Source organism: Anomaloglossus baeobatrachus, chromosome 4, assembly GCF_048569485.1.
Source record: "Anomaloglossus baeobatrachus isolate aAnoBae1 chromosome 4, aAnoBae1.hap1, whole genome shotgun sequence".
Taxonomy (NCBI): domain Eukaryota; kingdom Metazoa; phylum Chordata; class Amphibia; order Anura; family Aromobatidae; genus Anomaloglossus; species Anomaloglossus baeobatrachus.
In genome coordinates, this window is record NC_134356.1 from 503,585,971 (window position 1) to 503,603,835 (window position 17,865).

General features: G+C 41.2%; 1 protein-coding gene across 1 annotated transcript in view; it reads right to left on the reverse strand.

The window, feature by feature from the left end:
• FAM227B (family with sequence similarity 227 member B) overlaps nucleotides 1-17,865 on the reverse strand; it is a 756,766-nt gene that overhangs the window by 209,253 nt on the left and 529,648 nt on the right. Inside the window, exon 13 of the mRNA XM_075345811.1 lies at nucleotides 3,660-3,762. Within this exon, the coding sequence (XP_075201926.1) occupies nucleotides 3,660-3,762 (103 nt within the window). The remainder of the gene's footprint in view (nucleotides 1-3,659; nucleotides 3,763-17,865) is intronic.

Sequence of the window (17,865 nt, forward strand, 5' to 3'; positions counted from 1 at the left end):
CCCCAATATAGAGATATGCCTTGACGAGGCCTTGGGGCTCAGTTACATTGATCAATGCGATTGCTAAATATCTCCTTTTTCCTAATATTCATGGCAGGTATGCAATTCATTATTCACATGTTCAAATTAGCAAGTAGCATTTTTCATTGTATATTCCAATATTTGTCCATATGCTTGAGGCATTATACTATTATCTAAGTTTGATGTGCAGCCTTATCCGTATATAGTATGTAATTTTTGGCTTGCACTCATAATATATATATTAGTGCTCACTTCAGTTATCCTATTCAGTTATATGTAGTTTTTTTTTCTGAATGTGAACACAGCTCCGCCCCTTTCGGCCATGTTTTTTCCATCTCCTATATAAGAAAGTCCTTAGTTACCCCTCTCCACCCATAGCAGTTTTTAATTGCAATGAGATGACACACAGTTAGGGTCACAGAGCTAGGGACCCCAATATAGAGATATGCCTTGACGAGGCCTTGGGGCTCAGTTACATTGATCAATGCGATTGCTAAATATCTCCTTTTTCCTAATATTCATGGCAGGTATGCAATTCATTATTCACATGTTCAAATTAGCAAGTAGCATTTTTCATTGTATATTCCAATATTTGTCCATATGCTTGAGGCATTATACTATTATCTAAGTTTGATGTGCAGCCTTATCCGTATATAATATGGAGATAGACATAACTGACTTGCTGTGCAGTTATTTTTCATTCTCGTGTGCACACATGACATTTTTAATTAGAAGCAGCAGCCGGATATCGAGAGATCCTTTGAGTCTCATCATCATCGTCATTCTGACCTTGACAGTATCAAAAAGCCCAAGGTGTGCCATAATCAGGGACATGGCCAAGGTAAGGAAGGCTGAAAAATGACCACCACTGATAAAATGAGTGACTCTTGATGGGCCAGATGGATGGGCAAGAGGCTGGATCAGTAAAGGGCAGAGAGCTCCACTGTGACTCAGATACCATCAAGGTGGAGGTGGGATACTGGTATGGGCTGGTATCATCAAAGATTAGAGGAAAAAGCAGAGGTATCCAGCTCATCTGTTGGAGGTCCAGCATGCACGGATCCAAACACTATGAATGTGCTGGAGTTCAAGAGGAAAAAAGGAGAAGGATCCAGCTTCTGGAGAGTAGTAACATTCTTTCAAACTTTATTTCCAATGATAAAAATAGGGTACAGTACAGGTCAGGAAGCCTTTGTCAAGCCCTTGTGGAACATTTTTGGGTTGAGGATGGAGTGAAGCTCAGCTCCCAGACCTACTGCCAGTTTCTAAAAGACAGCTTCTTCAAGCTTTGGTATAGGAAAAAGTCAGTATCGTTCAAGAAAAACATGATTTTCATGCAGGACAATACTCCATCATATGCATCCAACTACTCCACAACGTGGCTGGCCAGTAAAGGTCTAAAAGATGAAAAAATAATGACATGGCCCCCTTGTTCACCTGATCTGAACCCCATAGAGAACCTGTGGTCCCTCATAAAATGTAAGATCTACAAGGAGGGAAAACAGTACACCCCTCGGAACAGTGTCTGGGAGGCTGGGGTGGCTGCTGCACACAATGTTGATCGTAAACAGAACAAGGAACTGACAGAATCTATGGATGGTAGGCTGTTGAGTGGTATCATAAAGAAAAGTGGTTATATTGGTCACTAATTTTTGGGGGGTTTTGTTTTTGCATGTCAGAAATGTTTATTTCTAAATTGTGTGCAGTTATGTTGGTTTACCTGGTGAAAATAAACAAGAGAGATAGGAATATATTTGTTTTTTATTAAGTTGCCTAATAATTCTGCACAGTAATAGTTACCTGCACAAACAGATATCCTTCTAAGAAAGCCAAATTTAAAAAAAATCCCACTCCAACTTCCAAAAATATTAAGCTTTGATATTTATGAGTCTTTTGGGTTCTTGATCAATAATAAAAAAAATCCTCTAAAATACAACTTCCCTAATAATTCTGCACAGTGTATGAAATTTTTGAGAGCAACTAGAATGGAGATTGCAAGCATTTGTGAGGTCAGTCAGTGATGTTGGATTAAAGGGCCTTCTTGAAAATTGAGCGATAGGAGTATAGGAAGAAGTTATTTTTACTGAAATAAGGAAAAATTCCCCAAAAATAGATGAAGTTATCCTGGTCTGATAAATAAAGCCTTCTTTTACATCATGTGAACAGCCAGATTTGTGTGCAACACTAACCAGGGAAAAATATGGCACCATAATGTGCTTTTAAAAAAAAAAAGAGACAATGTTTTGCTTGGAAAACTTGGTTCTTGTCATTCTTTTGGATGTCATATAGAGACCTATCACCTACCGTTTTTTTGTCGCTTTATAAGACGCACTTTTGTTCCTCACAAATTTTGGGGGAAAGTAGGGGGTACGTCTTATAAACCGAATATACGGGGTGGAAGGGTGTACATATATATATATATATATATATATACACTGCAGGGTCCGCTCTGGAGCGGTGCTGGGGGCAGGGCAGGTGACAGCTGCGGGCGGCAGCGTTAGATCTCCTGCTCCCGCTCATATAATATGCACAGCCGCTGTCCACATCAGCATGGTGCTGAAACTGCATCACGCTGAGGGGCTGGGGCAGCGGGGCATATTATATCTGCCTGTGCTCCCTTTGATCGCACATGATCTCCCCTGCGTTAGATATGGCCCCCGTGCTGCTGCCCATAGTAAAATAAAAAAAGCTTTACTTACCTCCAGGGCTGATCTCCCGGTCTCCTGCTGCTGCTGTCTGTGATAAGGCATGCAGAGATAATATCACTCTGCCGTGCCGATCACATGACCGGCAGCAAGAACCAGGAAGTAGAGGAAGTCGGAGCTCAACTGCGAGGAGGGAGACACGAGGAGGGACAGCGCTGAGAAGGTAAGGAAAGTGTTTTATTTTATTATGGGCAGCAGCATGGGGGGCATATCTAACACAGGGGAGATGTGCCATCTATAGTGGCCATGGGCAGCACACATGGGTGGCATATCTAACACAGGAGAGATGTGCCATCTATAGTGGCCATGGGCAGCACACATGGGGCCATATCTAACACAGGGGAGGTGTGCCATCTATAGGGGCCATGGGCAGCACACATGGGGGCCATATCAAACACAGGGGAGGTGTACCATCTATAGGGGCCATGGGCAGCACACATGGGGGCCATATCAAACACAGGGGAGGTGTACCATCTATAGGGGCCATGGGCAGCACAGGGGGACATGTCCCAGCACAAGGGGGCTATATTCAATATAAGGGGGCCATATCCAGATTAAGGGGGGCTAATTTTAGGATGGGGGGCTATGAGGGACATATACCCTATATGATTTGTTAGACGGACACTGGCATTATAAGATGGATCCCATTTAACATTAAAAAAAAATTCTCTTTTCCTTCACCAAATTTGGGGGTGCGTCTTATAATCAGGTGCGTCTTATAAAACTAAAAATACGGTAATTGATTAGTGTGTATGAAAAAAATAATTCTGAAGATACACTTTACAGTACGAGCTTAAAACACATGAACAGTAATGTAAAAAGTTCTATAGTGAAGAATGTGGGACTGGTGGGATGCTGGGAGGTTAGAACTCCTCTTACATCAGTAATTCTAAAACACCTTTTATGTACCTATAGCTATGTATTTGTTCATACCTCTTTTTGAGGGGCATCTTTAGCTTCTGTATGTAATGGCTTAGGAAAATTTGGTTGTCTAGCCTCTTCAAGTAAGTCATCTAGATTAAATTCCAGCCTCCTTCTGACATCTGGACAATAAAGAAGAAAATATAGATATTCTATAAATTTTAAAGTGTTTATTTAACATAGTGTAATATAAAAATTAATAAAATTATATATCGTACAGTGTAACATTTTAAAAGTAGTTGGCAAGTGTGGAAAAATGCCACAAGGTAAGAATGCTTTAAAAACTAGAATTGATAATAGTTTATTCTTTATCAATTAACAAAATGAAGAAATTCTGCTTGGAGGTTCTGACAAACATATTGGAAAACTATTCACAGAGCTTCTTTGAACAAGGTTTGTTAAAAATCTTCAGTCTCTTCATTTAATGCCAGACAGACTCATTAACGGTAATATCAGAGCTTTGTGGAGGCCATATCATAACTTCCAGGTTCGTGTTCATCTTTACAGTGAAGATAGTTCTTATTGACATTGTCTGCATGTTTGGGGTCATTGTTCTGCTGCAGAATAAATTTGGTGCCAATCAGACACATCACATATTATTGCATGATGGATAAGTATGTGCCTGTATTTCTCAGCATTGAGAATATCATTAATCCTGACAATAAGCCTAGTCCATCTGCTGAATGCAGCTTCAAACTTGCGATCAATCTCCACCATGCTTCACTGTTGCCTGCAGACATTCATTATTGTAACATTCTTCACTGAAAAAACTGCCTTTTTTTACAGCCAAATATTTGAATTTTGATTCATAACTCCAGAGCGCCTATTGACATTTTTCTGCCTCCTATTCCCTATATTTTCATGTGAGCTCTGAAACTTTGTCTGCAATTCTTCCATGAAGAACACTTCTTACCAGACTTCTCCGAAAAGTTAATGGGTGTGTAACTGTGTCCACATGGTTGGGACAGTTCTGAAATGATGACACTGCTCGATAGTTTTTGATTATCGATTTCGAAGGGAAGAAGGCTTGTTATTTCTTTCATCTGCTGCACTAAAGGGTTCTTTACACGCTGCGACATCGCTAACGATATATCGTCGGGGTCACGGTGTTTGTGACGCACATCCGGCATTATTAGCAAAATCGCAGCATGTAACACCTCTCAGCAACCTAAAACAATCGCAAAAGAGGTAAAAATCGTTGGTATTGGAGAGGTCGCTCCAACACCAAAAATCGTTGACAGGTGAGTAGCGAGGTTTTTTGTCGTTCCTGCGGCAGCACACATCGCTATGTGTGACACCGCAGGAATGAGGAAACTCACCGTACCTGCGTCCCGCCGGCAATGAGGAAGGAAGGAGGTGGGTGGGATGTTTGGCCTGCTCATCTCTGCCCCTCCTCTGCTATTGGGCGGTCACTTAGTGACGTCGCTATGACGCTGAGCGAACCGCCCCTTTAGAAAGGAGGCGGTTCGCCGGTCACAACGATGTCGCTAGGCAGGTAAGTAGTGTGACGGGTGTAAGTGATATTGTGTGCCACGGGCAGCGATTTGCCCCTGACACACAACCGATGGCGGCGGGTACGCTTGCTAGCGATATCAGTACCGATATCGCAGCGTGTGAAGTACCCTTAAGTCTCCTTAGCTGACCATCTATGGTCCTGAACATTGCCCATTTTTTATACTTCAAGCTTGAACAGCACATCTTGAAACCCTGGTCTACTTTGAAATCTTTTACTGTGAGAGACCTTCCTGATGCAGTATATTTACCTTATGTCTTGTTGCTGCCCTCAGTCTTAAGGCCCTTTTACACACTGCAACATCGCTAGTGATATTGATGTAACGTCACCGGTTTTGTGACGTAATAGCGACCTCCCCAGCGACATTGCAGTGTGTGACATGCATCAGCGACCTGGCCCCCGCTGTGAGGTTGCTGATTGCTACAAATCTTTCAGGACTATTTTTTGGTCCTTTGTTTCCCGCTGCGCAGCATGTATCAGTGTGTTTGACACCATTACAACGACATCATTAGCAACTTAGAACCCTGCATGCTATAGCGTTCCCTGCTGTGTGACATGTCTCCAACATCCAGCGAGGTTGTTCTGCAGGTTTGTATCGCTGCTGCATCGTTGACCAGATCTGCCTGCTTGACAGCTCACCAACGACTTTCCAGCGATCCCGGCAAGGTCAGAATCACTGGTGGGATTGCTAGAAAGTCTCAGTGTGTAAGGGGGCCTGTAATGTGGTGTATGATCTGTAACATGAAACTGTCTTACACAACTTCAACTTTGTAGCAATGTGTTTGTTCTTCACCCAGTTTTAAGCCTTCTACACAGTTGTTTCTGTTTCAGTTAATGACGATGTTTCACCCTCCATTTGAAAATGATGATTATCGCCTTATTGGCCTGTTTGATATAACTGGTTATTCATACACCTGACTATAATAAACAGAATTAATGTTTTGAAGGAAAAGTGTGGATACATTAATTATTGATTTGATTTACATTTCTTTTGTTGGTTCACTTTGCATTTCTTTAATTGACAAAAAAGGTGTCAGTACTTTGATTTTTTTTAAAGCATTCTTACGTTTTCATCATTTTGTCCTCCTTCCTGAACTATTGCACAGTACCATATACAGTGGGGGAAATAAACATTGAACACGTGACCAATTTCATAAGTAAATATATTTCTAAATGTAGTATTGACATGAAATTCTCAACCTATCCAATCTACAAAAGGAAAGAAATCAAACCATAGTTGTCCATAAATTAAGTGCTATGTAACAATGAGAAATGACACATGGAAAAAGTATTGAACACATGAAGATAGAGGTGCAAAAAGTCATGGAAAGTTATAACACCAGATGAAATCTATCAGTAATTAGAAAGAAATCTGCCACTTAGGGAAAAATAATAGCTGGTTTGGTAAAGTAATGGCCTATACAAAGGTGTCTCAGTACAACGGTGCCACACAAGAAACATGTCATGATGAGCGGTCTCAAGACCTTCACAACCTTAAGGCCCCGTCACACTAAGCAACATCGCTAGCAACATCGCTGCTAATGAACAACTTTTGTGACGTTGCTAGCGATGTTGCTGTGTGTGACATCCAGCAACAACCTGGCCCCTGCTGTGAGGTCGTTGGTTGTTGCTGAATGTCCTGGGCCATTTTTTAGTTGTTGCTGTCCTGCTGTGAAGCACAGATCGCTGTGTGTGACAGCGAGACAGCAACAACTAAATGTGCAGGCAGCAGGAGCCGGCTTCTGCGGAGGCTGGTAACCAATGTAAACATCGGGTAACCAAGAAGCCCTGTCCTATTATATTTACCTTTGTTACCAGCCTCCGCCGCTCTCACTGTCAGTGCCGGCTCCTGCTCTGTGCACATGTAGCTGCAGGACACATCGGGTTAATTAACCCGATGTGTCCTGCAGCTAGGAGAGCAAGGAGCCAGCGCTAAGCATTGTGCGCTGCTCCCTGCTCTGTGCACATTTAGCTGCAGCACACATCAGGTAATTAACCCGATGTGTGCTGTAACTAGGAGAGCAAGGAGCCAGCGCTAAGCGGTGTGCGCTGCTCCTTGCTCTGTGCACATTTAGCTGCAGCACACATCGGGTAATTAACCCGATGTGTGCTGTAACTAGGAGAGCAAGGAGCCAGCGCTAAGCAGTGTGCGCTGCTCCTTGCTCTGTGCACATTTAGCTGCAGCACACATCAGGTAATTAACCCGATGTGTGCTGTACTAGGAGAGCAGGGAGCCAGCGCTCAGTGTGCGCTGCTCCCTGCTCTCTGCACGTGTAGCTGCGTGCGCTGGTAACCAAGGTAAATATCGGGTTGGTTACCCGATATTTACCTTAGTTACCAAGCGCAGCATCTTCCACGCGGCGCTGGGGGCTGGTCACTGGTTGCTGGTGAGCTCACCAGCAACTCGTGTAGCCATGCTCCAGCGATCCCTGCCAGGTCAGGTTGCTGGTGGGATCGCTGGAGCGTCGCAGTGTGACATCTCACCAGCAACCTCCTAGCAACTTACCAGCGATCCCTATCGTTGTTGGGATCGCTGGTAAGTTGCTTAGTGTGACTGGACCTTTATTGTTGAAAAACATACTGATGGCATTGGTATAAAAGAATTTTTAAACTACTGAAGGTTCCACTGAACACTGTTGAGGCCATAATCCAGAAGAGGAAAGAACATAATTTCCACTAAAACTGGCCACAACCAGGTGTTCCATGCTAGATTTGAAACAGAGGAGTGAAAAGAATTATCAGAAGAGTTGTGCAACAGCTAAGGAACACCTGTGGAGAGCTACAAAATGACTTGAAATCAGCAGGTATAATTGTTTCAAAGAAAACAGTAAGTATTGCACTCAACCTCCATGGCCTGTATGTACATTCACCATACAAGACTCCATTGCTGGACTAAAATCATGTTTAAGAGCTTTTTAAGTTTGCTCAACAATATTTAGACAAGTCTGTTAAATACTGGTAGAATATAGTCTGGTCATATGAGACCAAAATTTAATTGAATGCCATAATACACACCATGTTTGGAGGCTAAAAAACACTGTTTATCACCCCAAAAACACCCTACCAACAATGAAGTTTGGAGCCGGGAACATCATGGTGTGGGACTGCTTTTCATCATATGGCAGTGACAAAATTCATATGATTGAAGGTTGGATGCATGGACATATGTACCAAGACATTCTTGATAAAAATCTGCTGCTGTCTACGTACCAGGATGATGAAGATGAAACGAGGATGGACATTTCAGCAAGACAATCCCAAACACACAGCCAAGGAAACTCTGAATTTGTTTCAGAGAAACAGGAGAAAGACTTGGGTATTCTGGTTACAAGTAAGCTGAGCAGCAGTACTTAAAGTCAAGCAGCTGCTAAAGCAAAATTTTAGCTTTTAGCTTTGGGTAAGATTTTAGAGTGTATAAAAAGAGAGAAAATTCAGTGATCCAAATGTATTGTTACCCCTTTATAAATTACTTGTAAGGCCACATCTAGAATATGGGATCCAGTTTTGGGCTCCACATTTTAAAAAGGACATTCAGAAGTTAGAGTCAGTTCAAAGGCGGGCAACTAGATTATTTCAAGGAATGGAAGGCCTCCCATATGATAAGAGGTTGAAAAAGTTAGATTTGTTTAGCTTAGAAAAAAGACGTATCAGAGGAGATCTCATTTATATGTATAAATACATGTGTGGTCAATACAAAGGACTGGCACATGACTTATTCCTTCCAAAGACAATACTAAAGACCAGGGGGCATACACTGCGAGTAGAAGAAAAGTGATTCCGGCAGCTAAATAGGAAAGGGTTCTTTATAGTTAGAGCAGTGAGACTGTGGAATGCCCTACCACAAGAGGTAGTAATGGCAGATACAGCTTATAAAAAATGGCTAGATGATTTCCTAAGAACACACAACATTGTCGGTTACAAATGACTTAATGACAAAATGTATAATTGGTGGAGGAAGGTTGAACTAGATGGACCTTGGTCTTTTTTCAACCTATGTAATTTTGTAACTATGTAAAAAAATAAAATAAAGATACTAGAATGGCCCAGCCAATCACCTGACCTGACTCCAATAGAAAATGTATGGAAGGAATTAAAGCTCAGAGTTCATAGAAGGAATCCACAGAACATTCAGGATTTGAAGAGTGTTTGTGTGGCAGATTGGACCAAAATCACACATAATCAATGCATGCTACTAGATTATCAATACACGAGGTGTCTTGAAGCGGTCATTACCAACAAAGCATTATTTAAATCTCAGTAAGTGTGTTCAATACTTTTTTCCTGTGTCATTTCTCAATATTACAAATAATTTATGAACATCTATGGTTTTATTTATTTGCTTGTGCAGTTTGAATGGATTGTTACCAACTAGAGCTGAGCAATCCTGATTGGCAAAGATTGTTAAATGTTAAAATCGTACAATCTTTGGCCTGATCTGATAAGGATCTGACATCCGAGGATTTATCGCAAAAGTCAGCGATCTTGCCAAGGATCGATAAATGATCGGATGGCAAAAACCATCCTCTCCCTGCCCATCACATCCATGTCATGTATTGACATGGCTGTGATTGGCCACTTTTAAAAAAAATAAAGAAGCAACAGCAGTACATACTTACCACATCCCAGCAGCTGCAGGGCTATTTCTGGGTCCAACATTAATCACTAATGCATATGTGTGATGCAGTCACTACTTACGAGCAGAATGGAAAGAAGAGTTGTCAGGAAAGCCAGGGTCTGTTAATGGGAGGACACATATAAGCACAAGGAGTAAACAGAGGTGTAGTCAGTTCAATATCAGAGGGTCAGAAATCCAGGAGAGCACGTAATAGGTTCAGGGAGAAAACAGAGACGTGGTCAGGTAACGGTCTGTGGTCAATAGGCAGGAGGTCATGACTAGGACAGGGAGCGGGTAGAGAAAAGTCAAATAACAATCCATGGTGAGGACACAAAAATCAGAACACTAGCAGAGGCAACAGCACAACAGCAAAACTAGAAAATACAACTGGCAAAGTTCTGGGCGAGCATGCTCAGTAAAAACCTGAGCAATTACCAGTAAGGAGGAATACCTGAGTAATCAGCACCGACATGGAATTTTGTGCTGTCAAACAAGCTGCTAGCTCAGTAACTCAAGAAAGCACAGCACAGCATCTTCAAAGGCAAGATGCCCTGCAGAGAGGAATCGTGTAAATGTCAGGAATGTAATTCAGGAAAACGCAGCAGAGCATGTTCTAGTCTGCAAGATACTCTGCACAGAGGAATCGTGACAATATTCACTTCTTTCCCTTTCCACCAATCACAAATGATGTCTCAGAGGGAGGTCAGCCTCCAATGGCAGCCAATCAGAAACACCGGTGGAAGGGGAAAGCAGTGACTATGCATTTGTGATAATTGTTGGACCTGGAAGTAGGTAGCGCTGCAACTGCAGGTACGCGGTAAGTCTGCACTGCTTTAAGCCTTTTTTGTTTCTTCCTTTTACAGCCCTCCCCTACACCATGTTACAAATACCACTTTTGCCTACCATTGAGTTTAATGGGTTCAGTTAGGATTGACGATTGGATTGGCTACGATCGTCGATCTGCCCGCGATCTCAAGCGGGATCAGTGACCCTTAACCGATCTGTTCCTTGGCAGGATCGCTCATCTCTATTACCAACATCTGGGGGGGATTTCATGTCAATAGCACCTTTAGAATGATGTACTTAAATATTGAACATGTCAGAAATTTTTTATTTGATCCGCTTTATAATGCAGTAATAACAGCTCGCACGTGTTCACATTTGCTTCCTTTTGTTAGGAGGTACTGGTCAATTTTTCTTTCTTTGTAGCCTACATTTGGAGGTGATGACTGCCTCCACAGTTGTCTGAGCCTCTCTTCCATCAGTCTATGACCATTTTATTTGGTGCTGGATTCTACCTACCCTCTATAAGTATAGTCTACTGGGCAGTATTTTTGTCTAAAATTCCTATGTTAAATGTTTGCATATATCTTGGTGAACACAGTGTGCTGCTGCACTCTTTGCTGTATATACATATAAATATATATCTGTATTTTAATATCAGGAAAGCATGCAAGTGTTTACAATTTAGTTGTATATTGGAAGCAGAACTTCAGAAGAGCTTCCAGGAAGCCTTTGCACTCTTTCAAATCATGGTTAATACAGACATTGTTGGCATTATACATCTTGCACACATTCACTATTTGCTATGACGACTGTGACTGCTACTATTAATATCTAGTGATAGTATGCCAGTGTGAATAGTAAGCAGAAGAAATAGATGACAGACCAATGGAAAAGTTTAAAAGTTTAACCTGAGTGACATATGGTTAAAACAAATATAGCTCAAACTTCTCCACATGGTTGCTATTGTACAAAAATGCTTGAAATTGTCAGCCGAGTCAGTAAGATAAAAAAAATCTTTAAGATAAGTAAGAGCATCTGAATTTTATTTTTATTGTATATACATTAGATTCTGGCATAAACTTTGATAGGTCCATTAACTGTAAAATGTAATTTTACATCAATGATCACAATTCACAATCACATCTTAAAGTTCAACAGCAAAGTGGCAATTCCTTTACAAAATATCCAAAAACAACAGTGTAGTTGAAAGGGTGGAAAATAGGCATGAGACAATAAACAATGTGTTTCTTAAATGTGTGTATTTTATTTTCAAATGAACTCTAGAGTGCCACGTTTTATTTCTTCAAGAAAAAAATAATTAGATTGTAGAATCATAGTAAAGACAGATGAAGGAAAAAAGTTATCACCAAAAAAAATGCCTCAAAAAGAGGGATTTTGGAATGGAGGTGAAAGTTTTTCTGATAACAGGAAATCCACAAAAAATACACACAGCCACTAAAAGGAATAACATTATGGGAGAAGAATCTAAACAATATAGCTTGTGACAATGATGGAGAAGGCTGATCTTAGACAAGCTATCCAATAAGAATAGACAAAGAATTATGATCTGATGGATGTGGTATGTCAAAGGTTCACTGCTAATAAACATGGGTGTCTCCAAAATCTACAAGGAGATGGCAAATTTAATTTCAGAACTAAAAAACTATAACCTAAGAGGATATCCCATAAACATTTGATATATGCAGGTCTTAACTCTGAGTTACTGAATAGTTTGTGGGGCATTTTGTGTTAAATCATTTCCCATTTTAGTGCCCTTTTACAGACACCATTTATTAGACCACAGACTATTTACATATAATGATACTTAAAAGAAATTTATCACCAGGTTTTTTTTCACCTAATCTGAGAGCAGCATAATGTAGGGGCAGAGATCCTGATTCCATCAATATGTCACTTACTGGGCTGCTTAGTGTAGTTTTGATCAAATCATTATTTAATTAGCAGTAGATTATCATTAGAGGACTTCTTGGTGTGCTGCCAGGTAGTCCTCTATATACAGCCATATGAAAAAGTTTGGGCACCCCTATTAATGTTAACCTTTTTTCTTTATGACAATTTGGGTTTTTGCAACAGCTATTTCAGTTTCATATATCAAATAACTGATGGACTGAGATATTTCTAGATTGAAATGAGGTTTATTGTACTAACAGAAATGTGCAATCCGCATTTAAACAAAATTTGACTGGTGCAAAAGTATGGGCACCCTTATCAATTTCTTGATTTGAACACTCCTAACAACTTTTTACTGACTTACTAAACCACTAAATTGGTTTTGTAACCTCATTGAGCTTTGAACTTCATAGGCAGGTGTATCCAATCATGAGAAAATGTATTTAAGGTGGCCACTTGCAAGTTGTTCTCCTATTTGAATCTCCTATGAAGAGTGGCATCATGGGCTCCTCAAAACAACCCTCAAATGATCTGAAAAAAAAGATTATTCAACATAGTTGTTCAGGGGAAGGATACAAAACGTTGTCTCAGAGATTTAAACTGTCAGTTTCCACTGTGAGGAACATAGTAAGGAAATGGAAGAACACAGGTACAGTTCTTGTTAAGCCCAGAAGTTGCAGGCCAAGAAAAATATCAGGAAGGCAGAGAAGAAGAATGGTGAGAACAGTCAAGGGCAATTCACAGACCACCTCCAAAGACCTGCAGCATCATCTTGCTTCAGATGGTGTCAATGTGCATCGGTCAACAATACAGCGCACATTGCACAAGGAGAAGCTGTATGGGAGAGTGATGCGAAAGAAGCCGTTTCTGCAAGCACGCCACAAACAGAGTCGCCTGAGGTATGCAAAAGCACATTTGGACAAGCCAGTTACATTTTGGAAGAATGTCCTGTGGACTGATGACACAAAGATTGAGTTGTTTGGTCATACAAAAAGGCGTTATGCATGGAGGCAAAAAAACACGGCATTCCAAGAAAAGCACTTGCTACCCACAGTAAAATTTGGTGGAGGTTCCATCATGCTTTGGGGCTGTGTGGCCAATGCCGGCACCGGGAATCTTGTTAAAGTTGAGGGTCGCATGGATTCAACTCAGTATCAGCAGATTCTTGACAATAATGTGCAAGAATCAGTGACGAAGTTGAAGTTACGCAGGGGATGGATATTTCAGCAAGACAATGATCCAAAACACCGCTCCAAATCTACTCAGGCATTCATGCAGAGGAACAATTACAATGTGCTGGAATGGCCATCCCAGTCCCCAGACCTGAATATCATTGAAAATCTGTGGGATGATTTGAAGCTCAAACTTAACTGAACTGAATTTGTTTTGTAAACAGGAATGGTCAAATATACCTTCATCCAGGATCCAGGAACTCATTAAAAGCTACAGGAAGTGACTAGAAGCTGTGATTTTTGCAAAAGGAGGATCTACAAAATATTAATGTCACTTTTATGTTGAGGTGCCCATACTTTTGCACTGGTCAAATTTGTTTAAATGCGGATTGCACATTTTCTGTTAGTACAATAAACCTCATTTCAATCCAGAAATATTGCTCAGTCCATCAGTTATTAGATATATGAAACTGAAATAGCTGTTGCAAAACCCCAAATTGTTATAAAGAAAAAAAGGTTAACATTAATAGGGGTGCCCAAACTTTTTCACATGACTGTAACTGCTAGATCTGTAGTAGAGAAAACATTGATTTTATCAAAATGACAGCAAACAGCTCAGTTAGTGACACATTGCTGGAATCAGGGTCTCTGTTTCTACATTATGCTGCTCTCAGATGAGGTAGCAAAAACCTGGTGACAGATTCCCTTTAAGCATTAAAACTATAGTTGGGCAGATCGTTTGAAATTTAACTTCTCCAGCTTTGCTGAATTTTACCCAAAAATGTGCCGTGAATTGCAACACTGAAAAGCCATTAGTTGTATGGAAAGGAGAAAGAAGGAAAAGGAGAGTAAAGCCTGCTTTACACCAGGCAATCTATCGTGCGATAGATCGTCGGGGTCACGGTTTTTGTGACGCACATCCGGCATCGCTGGCGATGCCGGCCTGTGTGACACCTCCTAGCGACGCAGTATCGCTCACAAATCGTGAGTCGGGTACTGCTCGTTAGGTTCCATAATATCGGTTACTTTAGTTGACCATCGTTTCCGTGGTAGCACACGTCGCTCCGTGTGACACCACGGGAACGATGAGCAGCTCACCTGCCTCCCGCGGCCGCCGCCGTCTCTATGTGGAAGGAAGGAGGTGGGCGGGATGTTTACGTCCCGCTCATCTCCGCCCCTCCGCTTCTATTGGCCGGCGCCCGTGTGACGTCGCTGTGACGCCGAACGTCCCTCCCACTCCAGGAAGTGGACGTTCGCCGCCCACAGCGAGGTCGCACGAGAGGTAAGTATGTGTGACGGGGTTTACTAACTTTGTGCGACACGGGCAGCGATTTGCCCGTGACGCAAAAAGGACGGTGGCGGGTACGATCGATTGTGAAATCGCACAATCGGTCGTACCGTGTAAAGCAGGCTTAAGGGTGAGAGGGAGAGCCTAGATGAAAACTAGGGTGTTTAATATCGTCCTTCATTGAACTGTGTGAGAAACTAGAATAAAAAATGATGTTATTAAACTGCTGGAACAGCAGGATATCTCAAATTAATCATTTCAGTAACACTAGCTAACTATTAGGCAAGTTGTATTTTAGAGGATTTTTTTTTTATGGATCAACAACTATGTTCTCAATCAACCCAAAAGATTTATAAATATCAAAGCTTAATATTTTTGGAAGTTAGAGTGGGGTTTTTTTAGATTTGGCTGTTTGTGCAGGTAACTAATACTGTGCAGAATTATTAGGCAACTTAATAAAAACCAAATATATTCCCATCTCACTTGTTTATTTTCACCAGGTAAACCAATATAACTGCACAAAATTTAGAAATAAACATTTCTGACATGCAAAACAATACCCCCCAAATAATAGTGACCAATATAGCCACCTTTCTTTATGATGACACTTAACAGCCTACCACCCATAGATTCTGTCAATTGCTTGCTCTGTTTACGATCAACATTATGTGCAGCAGCCACCACATCCTCCCAGACACTGTTCCGAGAGGTGTACTGTTTTCCCTCCCTGTAGATATTACATTTTATGAGGGACCACAGGTTCTCTATGGGGTTCAGATCAGGTGAACAAGGGGGCCATGTAATTATTTTTTCATCTTTTAGACCTTTACTGGCCAGCCACGCTGTGGAGTAGTTGGATGCATGTGATGGAGCATCGTCCTGCATGAAAATCATGTTTTTCTTAAACGATACTGACTTCTTCCTGTACCACTGCTTGAAGAAGTTGTCTTCCAGAAACTGGCAGTAGGTCTGGGAGTTGAGCTTCACTCCATGCTCAACCTGAAAAGGTCCTACAAGTTCATCTTTGATGATACTAGCCCATACCAGTACTCCACCTTCACCTTGCTGGCGTCTGATTCGGAGTGGAGCTCTCTGCCCTTTACTGATCCAGCTTCTGGTCCATCCATCTGGCCCATCAAGAGTCACTCTCATTTCATCAGTCCATAAAACCTTTGAAAAATCAGTCTTAAGATATTTCTTGGCCCAGTCTTGACATTTTATCTTATGTTTCTTGTTCAAAGGTGGTCGTTTTTCAGCCTTCCTTACCTTGGCCATGTCCCTGAGTATGGCACACCTTGTGCTTTTTGATACTCCAGTAACGTTGCAGCTCTGAAATATGGCCAAACTGGTGGCAAATGGCATCTTGGCAGCTTCACGCTCAATTTTCCTCAATTCATGGGCAGTTATTTTGCGCCTTTTTTGCCCAACACGTTTCTTGCGACCATGTTGGCTATTTGCAATTAAACGTTTGATTGTTCGGTGATCACGCTTCAAAAGTTTGGCAATTTCAAGACTGCTGCATCCCTCTGCAAGACATCTCACAATGTTGGACTTTTCAGAGCCCGTCAAATCTATCTTCTGACCCATTTTGCCAAAGGAAAGGAAGTTGCCTAATAATTACGCACACCTTATATAGGGTGTTGATGTCATTACACCCACACCCCTCCTCAGTACAGAGATGCACATCACCTGATTTACTTAACTGGTAGTTGGTTCTCAAGCCTATGCAGCTTGGAGTAGGACAACATGTATAAAACGTATCATGTGATCAAAATACTCATTTGCCTAGTAATTCTGCACACAGTGTAGTCATAGCACGTTCTATTTGTTTTATTTATTACACAATATTACATAAATGAACCAATTCGTGAATATTGCTTGTCTAATATTTATTTGTTATACAGAACTGTTCACAAGTTTGGCAAGAATGGAAAAAATGCTGCAAATAAAATTGCTGTAAAACATAGAATTATTAAGTGTTAAGGTTAAGAGCTTACTTATGAATTACCAAACTGGAAAATGAATGAACAAAATAGAAATCTGCATCAATATTTGGTGTGACCACCTATTGCCTTGTACTCTGCATCAATTCTTCTTGGTATAGTTGCACAAACACAGGCATTTAGTAAGTTTAAAATCAGGTGTATGAGCAACCAATTATATAAAATGATAATGATCATTATTGCTCTTGGAAATAGACATTAACTCAATAAACCCTCTAGCTTTGAGGGAAGCTTAAACCTGGGTGAGGAACAGCCAAACTCTACTATATAGGTGAGGTTATGGAAGACAGTTTAATGTTATAGGTTATATACATCATGATAATAATAATAATCTTTATTTCTATTGCGTCAACATATTCTGCAGCGCTTTACAAATTTAAGAGGGTCATATACAAACAAGTAACACTTATAGAAAATACAATAATCCGAGGAAAAAAAGACAACCCTGCTCATGAGAGCTTACAATCTACAATGAGGTGGGGAGAACAAATTACAGGTGCTTATTTACAATGACAATCCTGCCATCTCGAGGAAATGGGGGATAGATAATGGCTGCCTGGATCAGTCGGCCAGAACCTTGAGATGCATTTGAGTGCCATGGAGTTTGATGTGGGGTTATGTTCTGAGAAGGCGTGGAGGGACTATGTGAATTTAGTTCGGCTAGGGAGTGTGATAGGCCGCCCTAAAAAGATGTGTTTTTAGGGTGCGTCTGAAGCTGAGTAAGTTGTGATTTGTCCTAGCTTCTTGAGGTAGAGCGTTCCAGAGGATTGGTGCAGCTCGGAAGAAGTCTTGGATCTGGGAGTCAGAGGTTCGAGATAGTGTGGATGTTAGTCGAAAGTCATTTGCAGAGTGTAGAGAACGGGTAGGGTGATAGACAGAGATGAGGGCAGAGTTGTAGGGGAGTGCTGCACTGTGGAGATATATTTGTGG